Source organism: Trematomus bernacchii, unplaced genomic scaffold (genome assembly GCF_902827165.1).
Source record: "Trematomus bernacchii unplaced genomic scaffold, fTreBer1.1, whole genome shotgun sequence".
Taxonomy (NCBI): domain Eukaryota; kingdom Metazoa; phylum Chordata; class Actinopteri; order Perciformes; family Nototheniidae; genus Trematomus; species Trematomus bernacchii.
In genome coordinates this window covers 853871-871182 of record NW_022987521.1, presented here as the reverse complement: position 1 = coordinate 871182, position 17312 = coordinate 853871, and the positions used below count along the sequence as shown (strand labels likewise).

Genomic DNA, 17312 nt, shown 5'->3' with positions numbered 1-17312 from the left:
GTGTTCAAAATGTAAGAAGTAGAAAGTACAGGTATTTGGGTTCAACATGTGAGAAGTAGAAAGTACATGTATTTGTGTTCAACATGTAAGAAGTAGAAAGTACAGGTATTTGGGTTCAACATGTAAGAAGTAGAAAGTACAGGTATTTGTGTTCAACATGTAAGAAGTAGAAAGTACAGGTATTTGTGTTCAACATGTAAGAAGTAGAAAGTACAGGTATTTGTGTTCAAAATGTAAGAAGTAGAAAGTACAGGTATTTGGGTTCAAAATGTAAGAAGTCAAAGTAAAAAGTCGTCAGAAAAATAAGTAGTGGAGTAAAGTACTGATACCAGAAAAATGTACTTAAGTACAGTAACAAAGTATTTGTACTTCACTACTTCTCGGCTCTGTTTACCTATCATCTAGTCAACCTGCTCTACAGATTGTTTCAGTTCTTCATCTGCAAATGGTAATATGTTATATATAATATATTTTAGGCAAAGTAAGTAAGTAACATCTATTTATAAAGCGCTTTTCACAGACATAGTCACAAAGTGCTTGACAAAGCATTAAAACATCATACGAATAAAGACGTGCTAAAAACACAATACATTGTGAAAAATACATTAAACAATAAAAACACAATAAAAACATACAATAGAATATAATAAAAGCACACAAGTTACCCAAACAGGAATGTCTTTAAATGACATTTAAAAGAGTCTACAAAGGAAACAGCACTTTTAACAATTTTGACTGGTGTAAAAGAAAGTAAAATCAAAGCAAAAAGTTATTGAAGTTTCTAAAGAAGCATTTTTACTTTTTCCAAACTTTCCTTCTTTACGACGCGAAAATGGACCGAGACTAATCTGAGAGGGAGCAACACAGTCCTTAAAAATACATTTCTTCTGAGTAATTTACTCCTTCAGAAATGTTCTTTTGGCTCAAGTGTGCTTACAGTAGGACTTCAGTGTTTTATATTGCAACATAACATTAAATGACCAAAATATATGTGTGGGGGTTGATAGGGTTGATATTCAATGGCGATGACTGGACTATAAATGTCTTTAAAAAGTACTTTTGAGTCATGTTCTCAAACCAGAACTAACTGTAACCCTAACCCTATAGCATACAATTGCAATTGAACAACTTTGATATAATAAGATCTTTACAGTCGTTACAAGTCAGTAAATCAAACAATATTAGGTTAAGTTTTCTTTTTAAAAATTCCATATAATATTTGGGATAAGACCATGATCTTGTTAAGGATTGCATCCTGATTGAAATATAGAAAATTACCTTTGGCACCTGAGAAAAAGCCATTTTGTAGTTTTTATTTTAAAATGTTATCCAGATAACAAGGCTTCAGTTTTATGTTTTATTGCAAATTAACATTAAATGACCAAAATATATATTTGTGGAGGTTGAAAGGGTCGGTGATCAATAGCAATGACTTGACCATACATTTTTATTGGACTTTAAAAAGTATATTTTAGTCCCTAATCCTAACCCTAACCCTAACCCTAACCCAAACCTAACCCTAACCCTAACCCCTAACCCTAACCCTAACCCCTAACCCTAACCCCTAACCCTAACCCCTAACCCCTAACCCCTAACCCCTAACCCCTAACCCTAATCCTAACCCTAACCCCTAACCCTAACCCCTAACCCTAACCCTAATCCTAACCCTAACCCCTAATCCTGACCCCTAACCCTAATCATAACCCCTAATCCTAACCCTAATCCTAACCCTAACCCTAACCCCTAACCCTAACCCCTAATCCTAACCCTAACCCCTAATCCTAACCCTAATCCTAACCCTAATCCTAACCCTAACCCCTAACCCTAACCCTAACCCCTAACCCCTAACCCTAACCCTATGATTTCTAACCAGAACCACCAAACTGCAGTAAATGTAGATAATGGACTAAACCGATCTAACCCTAAACGAACTGTAACCCTAACCCTAAACCTAACCCCTAACCCCTAACCCTAAACCTAACCCTAGGTTACCATTGCAAATTAACAACTTTGATATTATAAGATCTAAAATGAAATGACCAAAATATATGTGTGGGGGTTGATAGTTGATCGGTAATCAATAGCGATGACTTGACCATAAATGTTTATTGGATTTTAAAAAGTATATTTGAGTCATGATTTATAACCAGAACATCCAAACTGCAGTCAGTGTTGATACTGATCTGTTTCAACAGTACTTTATCACCTTATTTTTGTATTATTATTTTGATTTGTATTGTATTTGATCTTATCTCTAGTGTGAATCCTGGTTTTCTTATCTTACCTTATATATATCCTTATCTTTAGGTTACACTGCAGAAAAGCACACAGCCCTCCATTGTTCTGTTCGTTCCTCTCCCGAAATAATCTCCTCGGTGTTGACAGATATTTTGTAAATAACCCAATTTGTGTTCTCTGAACCTGAAAAGGAGATGGCATTGTTTTTGTTAATTTCATTGCAATTGTATACATGTCTTAAGCGTCATTTAGCTTAACTTCCTGTTTTATTTAGACATGCTGAAGGCGACTTTGCGCTATTAACAGGAAGTTACTGTTCCCAAAGAAAAGACTTGACGGAGAAAAAGTAAAGACATTAACGGAGATATCTACATTTAAATACGGCGATATCAAAACATACATTTTACATTAAAGTGTTAGCACCCCCCGAAGAGGCACAAGGTTAGTGTTCACTGTAATATAAACATGTGGGTTGTGTCCTAATTCATTTATATACTGTTTTATAACTTTGCTAACTATTTGAAATTCACTTGTTTATTGGTATGCTAAATTAATGCTAATATGGACGTAGCTTGGATGTACTTGTTGTTTTGCGTCTTTGTATAGCTCTTACATTGTTTTTTGGAGTTTTCAATAAATTGGAAATCATCAGTCAAGAGTACGACCGTCTTTCGGAGGGATCTGCTACATATCTGGTCTTTATTCTGGCTAAAGAAAGACGCCAGATGGTTTCAGAAAGCAGTGTGACAGCCTTGCCTTCCTCCCATCAGCGCCTGAGAGCAGGATCAATATCCAGATGAAGCTTTCTCTCTGCTGGAGGATCCATAATTCATACTCGCTCAGGTGGTCCTGTATTTACTATTGATCAGACGGAGGTAACCGCAGCAATATCGATAAGCCTGAGGGAGTCGCTTTCACGTCTAGAAGCCGCTTCTGTCACTGACGGCCCGTCCACACAGCAGCGTTAAAAAAATCTTGGAGGTGGGCGTATCTGAAGCTTGGGGATTTTTTGCGAGCAAGGCACCAACAACCAATCACATGAATCTCCCGCCCCCGACATACGAAGCAAAAAAGCCCGAAGTAAACTGGATATAAACTCCCCAAACAGGCGAAAACATACCACTGTCTCTGCCACCTCCCTCCATGCCTGGCTCCTCCGGTTTGTATCCCGGTAGGTAAATAGGGACTGGTCATAAAGCACCGGGTGATTCCCTACCGCTAATTTCTCCTCCATGTTTTGGAATATGAGGAAATGACCTGCGGTATGTCTCTCCCAGCATACACGCGGTTTGATTGGCTAGCGCTTGAACTGTCAGATTTGCATAAACGGGATTTGATTGGCTGACGCTTCCACCTCAGCTTCAAAAGTTGAACATTGCTCAACTTTGAATCCTGAAAATCCTGAAAATCTCCGCTCTGCTGCCCACAATGCAGTTCGGGGAAAAGTGAGGCAAAGTGACGTCACCCCATTCAAAGTGAATGGGCAGAAGCGGTCCAAGATTTTTTAACGCTGCTGTGTGGACGGTCCGTGATAGAGAGGTGAGGCAGGGAGAGCGCAGGTACAACTGAGGAGCCTTTGAGCAAGGCATTAAACCAAACATCTTGTCAAACATCTCTACGGATCGTTTCAGTTCTTCATCTATGCACATGGTAATATGTTATATATTTTAGGCAAAGGTAACACCAGATAATTTTAACTTGTGTAAAAGAAAGAAACATCAAAGGAAAAAGTTATTGAAGTTTCTAAAGAAGCATTTTAACTTTTTCCAAATGTTCCTTTTTTACGACACGGAAATGGACCGAGACGTCAATGGCAACTTGATTTTTTTTTATCATCAATTCACCTGTCATTTTTTCTTTTGGGTTAGTCAACTTATAAAAAAGGACTCCAAGGAAACATGTTCTCATTTTACAGAAATCTGACTTTAATCGAATAAGTAAAAAGCAAAATCATTTTTGGTCAGATCTAAAAAAAAAATGTCATATGACAAAATGGCCCTTATCCTCTTCCATAGAGTTTCAATTGACAGTTTAGGAAAGTTTTTTAAGTAGCGTTCAGAAAAAAGTTTGGCTTTGATCAATGAATTGACTTAATATTTCAACACTTGTCCAAGAAAACATCTCGTCTACGTGTAGAAAATAGCATTTCTTTGACTTGTTGTTGTACCTGCCATGTACTCTGACCAGGAAGAGTCCTCTTTCATCTGACAAGACTTCTTCCTGTTAAATCACATAGAAATGTGTTTTTATGTGATTGTAGTTATTACACGTACAGCACTTTGGCCCGACCAAAAATCGCTTTTAAATGTGCTTTATAAATAAACCTTGATTTGATTTGATTTGATAAAACAATTCAGATTTCTCTCCAAATCCAAATTGCCGCCACACGACACAATACCAAGTATGTTAATCTTTGAATAATACTTCAGGTATCTGTGACAGATGGCCGACACCAGATGGAAGAACGTCTCTTCCTCTGTCTCAGTGCGTCTTTGAAGTTTTACCAGCTGGCTCTTCTTCTCTTTCCGTTTTGATTTCCAAGACGCATCGAGAATCTTTAGAAAACCCGTCTCCACATAATCCTCAGGACTGCTTACACACACGCTTTTCATTGTTGACTGGGATAGACGTGGGTGTTTGTGTACATGTGGTGTATTGTTCAGTGTTGCTATACATAAAGCACATGTGAAGTAGGTTTTCTTATGTCTTTCAAAGTAACAAAGGAATCAATGCACTTTGTCAAAACATGCACAACAAGAGGTCCACAATATAACACATGTAATGTAACATAAGTATTGTACATCAAATATACACCGTTTTCACAATAACTTTTAACCGGCACACATACATGTAAATATATTTAATATGTATATATGACTCAAATATGTATATTATGTTCATTTAGGTAATTTCCTATTTTAAAAGTAACTTAACTGATATCATTTTAATTGTATCTTCAATTATATTAATCTTTAATCTGTGTGAATCTGTGCTGTCCTGTTTTTTATTCTTACCCTGTTGCTGTTTAAACTACTAACTAGAAGTTATTTATATTTGGTTGTTTTGTACAAAAGATAATTATTTGTTTACAACATGACGAACATGACGCTGATGACGATGACCTAATCTTTTATTTTCAAGAATAATGTACGCTAGAGGGGGACCAGAACCGTTTTTTTAAGCTAAGAGCAGCATCAAAAGGTTGAAAACTCAGTAATAAAACACGTGTTTACCTCCGACATCTGTATCTGTTTTGTGTTCAGGGGCCACCAAAGATATGGGTAAGATGCTGGGTGGGGAGGAGGAGAAAGATCCGGATGCATCGAAGAAGGAGGAGGAGCGCCAGGAGGCTCTGAGGCAGCAGGAGGACGAGAGGAAGGCCAAGCACAGCCGCATGGAGGCGGAGAGGGAGAAAGTACGGCAGACCATCAGGGACAAGGTAGGAAACACTCCTCTGGTCCAACTAATGCTTCACCTTTATGACCTGGGACTACTGCACTCCTGTGATGCAGAGCAAATGGGAAGTCTTTTTACTCGCCTGTAGTGTACACCGAGTACCGACAACGTGTCTTTGAGCACCTGAGAAAGCGCTTAGAAATCAAATGTATTATTATTATTAAAGTCCAGGACCTTTTTCATGTTTCCTTCTTAATTGTGTCCTTGTTATACATCATATAACAATCTTAGGAAGAAAAATGAGTTCTTGAACAACAGTTTTTACCTAACTTTGCACAAGCTGTATGTTCTCTACTTTTTATTGTAACAAAATTAATTTATGAAACAGTATTCAGGTTGTATATTCAACACAGTCTCACGGCATTTCGTGTTATAGTCACGAAATTAATCTATTGATTCGTGTTCACCAACACGATTTCGCCATTTTTTTCGTGTCACACAGAACGATTTTAAAAGCAATGTAAATAATAACAAATTAGAAGGAAAAAAAGATGACATAAAATACAGATGTCAGTATTCTGAGGCTCTGAGCCATTTCTTTTCCTCACTGACGGCAAAAAAACTCAGACATTATACAATTTAAAATAAAAGGGATAGGGTTAGGCTTAGGGTAAGATATTGAGTAAGAACATGTTTTTATGAACCACACAGCTTCTGGTCTTCCAAGACCCGACCGGACAAAAAGACGTGGTGCAGGCACGAAACATACTACCAATAGAAATACATTGCATTTAAAATCGTTCTGTGTGACACGAAAAAAAGGTGAAAATCGTGTTGGTGAACACGAATCAATAGATTAAATTAATTGTGTGACTAATAACACGAAATGCCGTGACACTGGGTTGTGTATATGGCACTGCAACTTGAATGAATTTGTAAAATGTTTTCAACAGAAGGTCTAACTCTGTAACTCTTGATAGCAAATTCATTAGAAAGCTAACTCCTATTCTATCTCTGTACACGTCTCTTCCTCTCATTCACCTCGCCCTCTCTCTTCAGTACGGCCTGAAGAAGAAGGAGGAGAAGGAGGCAGAGGAGAAGGCGGCCATGGAGCAGGCCTGCGAGGGATCGCTCACTCGCCCCAAAAAGGCGATCCCTCGAGGCTGCGGAGACGACGACGAAGAGGACGAGGAGAGCATCCTCGACACCGTCCTCAAGTTTCTGCCCGGACCTCTCCAGGACATGTTCAAGAAGTAAAAAAACAACAACAACAGCAAATGAAACGAACCCTACATTCAGGGTGCAGTCTGGCCTGGGGAGGTGGGGATCTTTCTGTGGCTGAACTGAAGTGTTTCGGGTATTCAGGCAGGGTTTCAGGGTAGATTTGGGGACATGTAGAAAGTAGAAAGTGGATTATGGGGTGGGTGTTTCTTGCCAAACTGTTAGAGGCTACACACTGCCTTTCTAGAAATCGTTTATTCTTTTCTACTCCTCGACGATTGCGTTATTCTTCCCTCTTTTATTTGCCAAATTGCCGTACAAACTTTCAACTGCCACTTAGCACATTTCTTACGACTTAGTACGTCTTTTGTCCTTTTCTTGTCGCTATTTTTACACCTGTTGAGATCAGACATTTGTGATTGGTTGGCCGTGATCTGTTGACAGGCGATGGGGACCCATGGAGAACAGTATTCCCTTTTAAAGGAGGACGGCGGACACTTCTGTCCTCATGCTTCTGTGGTTTTTCACACGGCACTGCCACCATGTTTTCCAGTAGATGGAGCATGTTGTGTTTATTTCAGTGAGTGTTTTCTACTTTTATGAACCTTGTGTAGGTCTTTATATTGAAAAAAAAAATCAGCATTTGAGTTTTTAGGACATGTGCCTTCATACCATCTCCTCTAGCAGAGGAATTGTAAATGAGGGTTTCATTTTGCGTCAAACAGGTGTACAGTTGTTGGTAGCATGTAGGCATCGGATACTTTTTTGGAAATTGAATTTAATTGAAGTTGGCTGGTTGGTGTGTTTTGGGGTTTCCAGAAGCTATTGTTCAAACTACTTCTGGAAACCCCAGACCAGGTTATTAATGCCTTACAACCCACAAAGAGATTTAAAAACATCATTCACTGTTACCAATGGCTTTCCGAAGAACTGTTTGCTGATGAATAGTTCCTAATTCAACCTCTAGATTTACAAGTCAGCTAGTTAGACTGCCAACATGCTAGAAAAGCAACATTTAAGATCTCCAACGTGTCACAAACTCATGTCAATATGTGGATTTTCAATCACAAGTATTTTGAAATACATTTAGTTAGCTCGAGGTATCGTCCATTCAAACAAACAAGACTCTTTGTACCTTGTTTGAATCCCATATTTTTAAGTCAATGCTGGTTTTTTTCAACAATGACATTCAGTCATGATCATTTTAGGTGGAGCGTTCCCATAGACAATCAAAGCATTGACCACTGCAGTCATTTCCTGTCATCCCATCTATGATTGGTTACAAGTGGGTTCTTCATTAAGCACTGGAGTGTCTCTTAATTTAAACTATTTTCTTTATTGTTTTTCTTCTTCACACATGAATGCAAATGCCAGGGAATGTCTGTTTTTATTTACTTTACTGTGAATGTGCTGCCAATGTATTTCAATGCAACCAAGCTTATGATTGACTTCACTTTCTTGATGAGCTCACCTTTCCCCACATCCTTAATTTGATTGAAGTTCATCAACATCGAGACCAAAGACATTTTGGTGAGATCGTACTATTTATTTTTGCCAAATAAAAAGACGTGCATGCCGATTGGTTTTTATTGTTCGTGCAAAGCCTGCAGGAGCATCCCAAAGACCACCGTTAAACAAAAAAGTGTTTCATGGCTAAAAAAAACAAGATAATTTCACTGAAGCGTGGAAAAACTGGTTTGAGGAGCAAAGTATTTTCTGCATCCCTTAATCTTTGAATTCAACAAATATCATGGTGATTTGTCATAGAGCATTGAAGTAGACGTGCTGTAAATTAAATCAATCTCTATTTAGTGAAACCACCTAAATAAATAGACATTTATTGATAAGCATGTGGGTTATTCCTAAATGGCCTGGTGGTTTTTCAGTGGGTAGTTATGCGACAATTTACGATAAAAATGCACCTTTCCATGAGTTTAAATAACTAATGAAGTTGTCATAAACTCTATAAAAACAATTTCCTTTTATTTTTCATTTTCTAGCTCAGATAGGACTTTTCACTAGACAAAGCCATATTATTTAGATTGCAATAATGACTTAAAATGCTTAAAAAAAGAGAATATTTCCACAGTCTCATGTTTGTTTTCTGTCAAAAGATTGAAAAAAAACCTCATTGCATATCTGTTTGTAAAATCCTCACCATTCTTGTACCTTTAAACATGTATACTAATGTATACGCAAAGAAAATGTATGTCAAAAAAGAAGCCTTTGTTATAACTGTCTCAGTGTACTACATGTGTACGGTAAGTGTGTGTGTGTGTGTGTGTTTATATGTGTGTGTCTTTCTACGTGTCTGTGATGTGCGACCATGTTGTTAATTCATATAGTCCTGGTTTACGTAAATGTGTCTTTGAACTATTTTGTGCACAGGCAGAAGCTATGGGTGCCTCCCTGGTCGTGCCATGTCTTAAAAGAGTTATACTTAACACATTCCTTTCAAATGTTGAGCATGCAAAATGTTAGTAGAGAAGAGAATACACCAAAAATCTAAAGGTTAGAAAAAAAACAACACAATTTCCTGTTTCTGTTCGAGTCTCCAGGCAACAGAATCCGTGCATTGGATCCAGAACGATTGGCGGTCGATGGGGTTGTTTCGTATTCCATGTTCTTTGTTGTCTGAGGTTAGCTTAACGTCGTGATCGCACAGGAGCTTTGTGAATCAGCTGAAATACAAAAAAACATCTGAAGAGTCGCCTCTATAAGATTCTATAGATCTAGATTATTGTAGCTAGCATTGGGACGAAGTAATCAAAGATGTCAGTTTGCAGACTTAAACTGTATTCACATGATGTAAGGTTTGCTCTTTGCTAATCGCGAAATTGGGCGCAGAGCTTTGCAGTAAAAACAGCCAGTTAGTTTTGTTTTTATGGTTATTTTCCATGCTAACTTACGTCGCTACATACAGCTGTCATGTGATTGGTTTTGCACGTCAAAAGGTCAGCGGTAAACAAGGTCAGAGTCTAAATTATTTGTACTTTGAGTGCAGCGCTTGACGACAATTTTGAGCGGTGAATGACATCAAGAGTTTCACCTTCACTTTCATCAGGCGTGTTTCTCTCCATAGAACGCCAACGTTAGCTTAGAGCCATGTTACTGAATATCAAGTGAATGCAGCTTAAGCTCTTTGTGAAATCTTTGCAAAAAGCTTGTTGTTAGGGTCTCAAATTTAAACTGATATTGACGTATAAAAGTCTTAAGTCAACTACTACTTGGTCATTTTATAAATTACAAATTTGCACCATTGTTCTATGGTGGACATCTTAAGGTGGGGTTTGGTAAACAAGACAATTCACTGATGAAATTGGATTGGATTGGATTTGTTGGGTGCCAATCATTAAGGAGATTTCCTGCCAAATGAGTTTGGTTTGCTGATTATCCTGTGTGATCACGGCCTTAAGACATCAGTGCTGGAGGCTTTTAAAAACAAAATGGGGGAAGTGCAATTTAAAGAAAAATATATAGATACTGTAACTAAAACAACCTAGGTCTAAAGAAAATAGATTTCTATGTAAAATACATAATTCTTATTTTAATGCTTTGCTCATTCTCATAAACCAACCGGAGTAATGCATGAGCAATGAGTTGATTGAGGAGAATCATCTAGATTAATTTAATTTATTATAACATGAAGACAGGGATATTCCCTCCAACAGCTCGTGAAATAAGTTTATCTGAGCCTTGTATCTCCCGGGTGGAAAGAGGAGACATAGATCCTGGACTAGTCTTAATTCATGGCCACTTCATGGAAAGTACAGCCATACATCCTGTGTTTGTTCAGTAGTCTCTCCGCGGGACTCGTCTCGAGGCGTCACAGCTTGTGAACTGCCTTTGAAAAGGGCTATTATCATGTTACCTGTTTGTTAGTTTAACTCATCTGTCACTCGTCCTGGTGTGAAGTGTCGACGTTTTAATCCATCCTAGTTGCATGAGATACTTCCGTGTATACAAGTGTTTGTTGAGCGACATAAAGATCGATCCTTGGATTAATACAGTGGTGCAATAATTATGAATTATAGGCCAAACTAGAGTTAGCATCACAACGTTTCCTTCCATTGGTTTTTGGAATATTGCAGAAAATAAGATCTGTGGCGAAGACATGTTTATGATACTAACACGTTTTGTTTAGCAGGATAATCTCCTTATATTAACACCACTTTATAATAATTGAAGAATAAATGCCATTGCTAAAAGCAAAAAGCTAACGTTAGGCTATAAAGGAACGACAGCACGGTCACATGACTTCATGTCACCACCGCTAAGCTAAAGGCGGCTAATGTTGGGCTATAAAGGAACTACAGCACGGTCACATGACTTCACGTCACCACCGCTAAGCTAAAGGCGGCTAATGTTGGGCTATAAAGGAACTACAGCACGGTCACATGACTTCATGTCACCACCGCTAAGCTAAAGGCGGCTAATGTTGGGCTATAAAGGAACTACAGCACGGTCACATGACTTCACGTCACCACCGCTAAGCTAACGGTGGCTGTGTTGGACGTTTAGTCGTCTCATTTAGACACTTGTTAGCAACCGCCGTTTTTAAATCCACCAGTGGGGTATTTACTGACGTATTTTATGTCGTAGAACAATACGTTAAAATCTCTAAAACTTGTGTTAACAACAGACCTTATTTTGGGCAGCTAACCAAAAACACATTTAGAAAACTGACTACGAGACGAATGCTAATGCTAACTCATTCCCGGGTTTAAGGACTCAATACGGCACCACTCTATATAGGAAAGGGAGAGAAAGGAATAGTTAGCGGTTGTAAACTATACTGGTGATTTTACATGGATGATATTTACTGTATATTTTCTTAACTAAAGTAGATGTGGGTGAATGAGTGTGTATATTTAGGCACGAAAGGCCTCAGAAACATTAAACTGCTACATCAAATCCTGGCCGGTGTTTCTCTAAAACGATTCCAATCAAAAGCTACTATTGATGGGGTTTTTGGGGAGACTCAAGCAAAAGAGAAACTGGATTCTCAAAGCATCTTCTGTTGTCAGGAGCCCAGAAACACTGAGAGAAGTGAGAAACTGCCGTTCAAAACCACAGTTCATCCCCAAAAAAGCAAAGATTCTCCATTCGTTTTGGTGATATTTCTCATATAAACACAAAATCATTAACTCTGGCAGTGTGCAAAAGACACGCCACATGTTTACTTCTTAACTATATAACTATGAAATGCACAGAGCGGTTGAGAGGAGAAGTAACATTTTAAATAAAAACCTTTAAACTTTATCGTTCCTCCAAAACAAGGCTGGACTGTTTAACACTGAACACTGTAATGATGTCATAACATTTGTCTTTTCTGTAACATTTTTCACGTACATCATTGTGACTGCCATGCTGAATCCTGCCTTTTCAATCCAGTTTAACGCGTGTTGCTCGGCGAAGCTCGTCTTTTCACCACGTTTACGTTTCCCTCCAGTGAAAGACGAGACTTTGGGCGAGCACAACTGTTACTGTGAACGAAAAAAATCTCTTTAAATACATTCCAGTCTTTGTGGCATTTGCACTTGAATTAATGTTACACTTACGATGGTTATGGCATCTGAGAGTCACCACTTTCAACTACCTGTAATTATTTTTTACTAACCGCCAGCCCTCTAAAAACGGTAAAGTTAAAAGGTATGTGAGGTGAAAAGCGTACTAATGTAGTGAGCAGGGTTGAATACCTGGCCGTAATCCCTTTAGTTCGCCCATTTGTGCCAATCAGCGTAAAGGGCGTTGTTCACAGTTTGCAGATGATGCTAACGTTTCTGTTCCTAAACTAAATCTATTCACTGTCCGGAGATGCAGCTTCAATCTGCAAATGACATGTGCTGTGTCTCAATTTGCATACTTTTGTACTTATTAAAGTGTATACCACTGCAAAGTATGGCAAAATACACTATAAGTACGTGGATGAGGCACTAATACTGTCCCAAATGTCAAGTGTGCAACGCTTCTAACACTTAGCGTCGTAGCATTTTCGCTATTTAGCGTTTGCTGTGGTTAAGGTTGTTCCAATAAACACAGCATTATCCAAATCAAATGTATTTGTGTGGCTTTTTCCTGCTATTTATTAAACATACTATACTATACTATACTAGTGTCAAAAAGAAGCCACTGTTAATTATATTGGGTTAATCAAGCGAACTGTAATGATTTGCTTCCAAGACCGTTACCGTAGCTAGCTAGCTAGGTAGCTAATAGTGGTCAAAATACACTTACTTTACAAAGTGTTCGCAGTGTAAGACTTTCAGTGCATCAAGCAAAGTGTAAGAGTTGAGACACAGCAATGGACTGCAGTAAATATTGGAAAGCATTAAAAAGGGTTTTCAACAACTGGTAAAGGGAGTGGATTGATGCTAACATTTCTGTCGCTGCACTAGCTCTCTTTACTGTCCGGAGATGAAGCTTCAATCTGCAATTGACATGTGCTGTGTCTCAATTTGCATACTTTTCTTTACTTGTGCTATTAAAATGTATACCACTGCAAAGTATGGCGAAATACACCATAAGTACGAAGATGAGGCACTAATACAACACAGTCTCACGGCATTTCGTGTTATAGTCACGAAATTAATCTATTGATTCGTGTTCACCAACACGATTTCGCCATTTTTTTTCGTGTCACACAGAACGATTTTAAAAGCAATGTAAATAATAACAAATTAGAAGGAAAAAGACATTTAAAAAAATACAGATTTAAGTATTCTGACACAGAACGATTTTAGAAGCAATGTATTTATATTGGTAGTATGTTTTGTGCCTGCACCAAATAATAACAAATTAGAAGGAAAAAAAGATGACATAAAATACAGGTGTCAGTATTCTGAGGCTCTGAGACATTTCTTTTCCTCACGGACGGCAAAAAAACTCAGACATTATACAATTTAAAATAAAAGGGATAGGGTTAGGCTTAGGGTAAGATATTGAGTAAGAACATGTTTTTATGAACCACACAGCTTCTGGTCTTCCAAGACCCGACCGGACAAAGAGACGTGTTGCAGGCACGAAACATACTACCAATAGAAATACATTGCATTTAAAATCGTTCTGTGTGACACGAAAAAATTGTGAAAATCGTGTTGGTGAACACGAATCAATAGATTTAATTAATTTCGTGACTATAACACGAAATGCCGTGAGACTGGGTTGACTAATACCGTCCCAAAAGTCAAGTGTGCAACGCTTCCAACACTTAGCGTCGTAGCATCTTCGCTATCGTAAGCTGCAGGTTAAAGTTGCTCCAATAAACACAGCGCTTTCCAAATAAAATGTATTCATGTGGGTTATTCCCGCTATTTATTAAACATACTATACTAGTGTCAAAAATAAGCCACTGTTAATTGTATTGGGTTAATCAAGCGAACTGTAATGATTTGCTTTCAAGACCGTTAGCGTAGATAGCTTGCTAGCTAGGTAACTAACAACAGTGACAATAACAATCCCCGGTCAAAATACACTTACTTTACTAAGTGGTCACAGTGCACGACTTTCAGTGCATCAAGCAAAGTGTAAGAGTTGAGACACAGCAATGGACTACAGTAAATATTGGAAAGCATTAAAAAGGGTTTTCAACAACTGATTCTTCTTAAAGTTCCTACATTTGATTCAAAAGGGTCTTTCTTTTTTTAATTCAGGGTGAAATACTTTCAGGGTGCAAAGGTTAAGAATGTAAAATATGAGTTACTATGCTATTTGTTCCTTAATTGCATGTCATATACTACGTGTGGAGCCCAATCACTGTAAAACTGTCTCATCAATGGAATTTAATCATTCTTTTTGGAAATTAAATGCATAACACCAATTAAAAAAAGGTTTATAAAAAGCTTCTTGTGTTTTTATTTACGATTTACTATGCATTTCTCATTAAAATAAAGTGTTATGACGTTTTGGGGGGTTTCCTTTACCTATAGTGTGTTATATGGGGTTTGTAAATGGTCTGCAAAGGATAAAATCCCAAAGTTACAGTACAAAATGAAACATGGAAATTAGTATAATAGGGCCACTTTAAAAAATGACAGTTTTAATGATTGATTATATAGTATTCAATTAGTTTTCATTGACTATTGCAGATCTAATGTCACTAGTACTACTTGTCGTTAACTACAGATCTCTTTATAAAAAAAACATTTTACTGTGCAAATTCAACTTTAAATGAAGTACTTGTGACCTCAAGTTGGTCTATCTGGTAGATGTATATGTTATAAGGAACTAGAAATATTTAAACCATTGATAATAAAAAGCAAAGATATCATATTTACATATTTAATGATAGATTGCAGCCCCTCTATTGTAGAATGAATTTGCAAACCTTAATGTAATGATATTAAATACAGTGTTCTCAATGTAAAAGGTAAAGGTATATGTAGTCATTCATTACTATTCCTTATTATTTTTAATAAACGGGATGAAAAACGAAGACGTGTGTGTGTGTGTGTGTGTGTGTGTGTGTGTTTGTGTGTGTGTGTGTGTGTGTGTGTGTGTGTGTGTGTGTTTGTGTGTGTGTGTGTGTGTGTGTGTGTGTGTGTGTGTGTGTGTGTATGTGTGTGTGTGTGTGTGTGTGTGTGTGTGTGTGTGTGTGTGTGTGTGTGTGTGTGTGTTTGCCCGTCACACACAGTCTGAACGTGTGAATGGTTGTTAATGTAGTGAGTGTGAACCTGGGTGTCACTGCAAAAGACTCAAATGAATAAACACCCTCTAAAACACACACTTTTATACATTTCGGACACACACACACACACACACACACACACACACACACACACACACACACACACACACACACACACACACACACACACACACACACACACACACACTCGCCTGTTTCCCTCCTCCACTGCTGCTCTTTTACAGCCTTGTTAATCCTGAATGAAAGACTCGGTGACAGATTAGTGTGTGCGGGCTGTTTGTAATTTCCAAAAGACATTTAGACTTCCCTCGTTCAGGGGCTTTTGAATGACTGAAGGCAGAGAGGGGGTTTGGTGTGTTTGAAAAAAAAACTCAACACAAGACATTTACATATAGAGAGAGAGAGAATTGCTTTTTATTTCAGGTTTATGCTCACATTTAACGGGGACAATGAAAATGCCATGAACAGAGGATGTATGATAGTGTGTGTGTGTCGTTATTGTGTTATTTTAATCTATTTTCATCACATGTATACGCTGTGTATCTTGGAATAGCTATATGAGTTGTTCTCAGAGCAAAATGACAAACATAGATAGAAGCTAAGCTGACACAAGGCTTAGCGTAAAATTAAATTGTTAAAAAAGGTGGAATATTTCTTACCACATTGGTAAAGCTAGGACAGATGATATTAGCTTACTGCAGATGTATTTATATTATCACACATGTTGGCCAATACATAACAAGACAATCCCAGTACTGAATATACAAAGAAAGTCTTGCGTTCATTGAGAAACGGTGTCTCTAATTTATAGTTTCTTCACCAGAGAGGAAGGATGAGTTTATTATTAGAACATTATCCTCTGAAGTATTGAAAGTAAGGCATTGCTTTCAAGTCAAAAAACATAAACAGTGAGTTGAAGAAAATAAATATGTATTCTCACCTGGTTAAAATAACAGCCATGCAATTGTCAGGGCTTTAGGGTTAGGGTTAGGGTTAGGAAAGGATCCATTTATTTACTTAACTCCCCTATTTCACACTTAGAAACACTTCTGTAGTAATAAGAACCTAACCCTAACCCTAATAAATCAATGAATGTACTTTAATGTGAGTAAAAATCCAGAAGATGACACGTGTTTGATTGTATCACGTATTAAAAGCAGTAATAATGTCATTAAAATCAGTGTATTTTATATTGCTCTGTACATGACTGCCACCTACTGTATGTAAGGAGCTGGTGCAGCTTTATGACAAAATCAGCTGGACAAAATCTAAACAACGTAAAGATTTTGGATGAAAATGAAGGATATATTTTCATCGGGAGGAAACCAAAGCCGATTAATGGATTCTGGATAACAGAACTCTATGGTACTTGTCAACCTTGAGACCTCAGAAATCGGGAGCATTTCCAAAACCACCGCGGGGGGGTGCTAGTGGATCGCCGGAGCTGTATTAGATTAACATTAACATGCTTATTGTAGTTGTGTATTGTAGTTGTGCCTTGCGGCCTGTAACACCATATGTGTGGGCTGGACCTGTATTTTACAGGAAAGGAGTGAGCAGAGGGTAGATTTGTCGATTCTTGTTCTGTTTGCTGTGACTATCTTCCTCACCCTTTCAGTTGCGCGCGCTACGCTACCATGGAAACCAAACAATGGTGTAGCTGTATTAAAGTCCGAGTGGAAACAGTCCTGAGTAAATTTGATTTTGTCAGAAATCGGGAGAAATGCGGGAGAAATATGACCCAGGGAGGAAACCGGGAGAGGGCAATGAAATCGGGAGTCTCCCGCGAAAATCGGGAGGGTTGGCAAGT

General features: G+C 38.0%; 1 protein-coding gene across 1 annotated transcript in view; it reads left to right on the top strand.

Moving 5' to 3' along the window:
- cplx2 (complexin 2) overlaps positions 1–13560 on the top strand; it is a 73551-nt gene extending 59991 nt beyond the window's left edge. Inside the window, exons 3-4 of the mRNA XM_034118127.1 lie at positions 5502–5677; positions 6694–13560. Of these exons, the coding sequence (XP_033974018.1) occupies positions 5502–5677; positions 6694–6891 (374 nt within the window). The 3' untranslated portion in view covers positions 6892–13560. The remainder of the gene's footprint in view (positions 1–5501; positions 5678–6693) is intronic.
- Positions 13561–17312: the final 3752 nt, after the last annotated feature.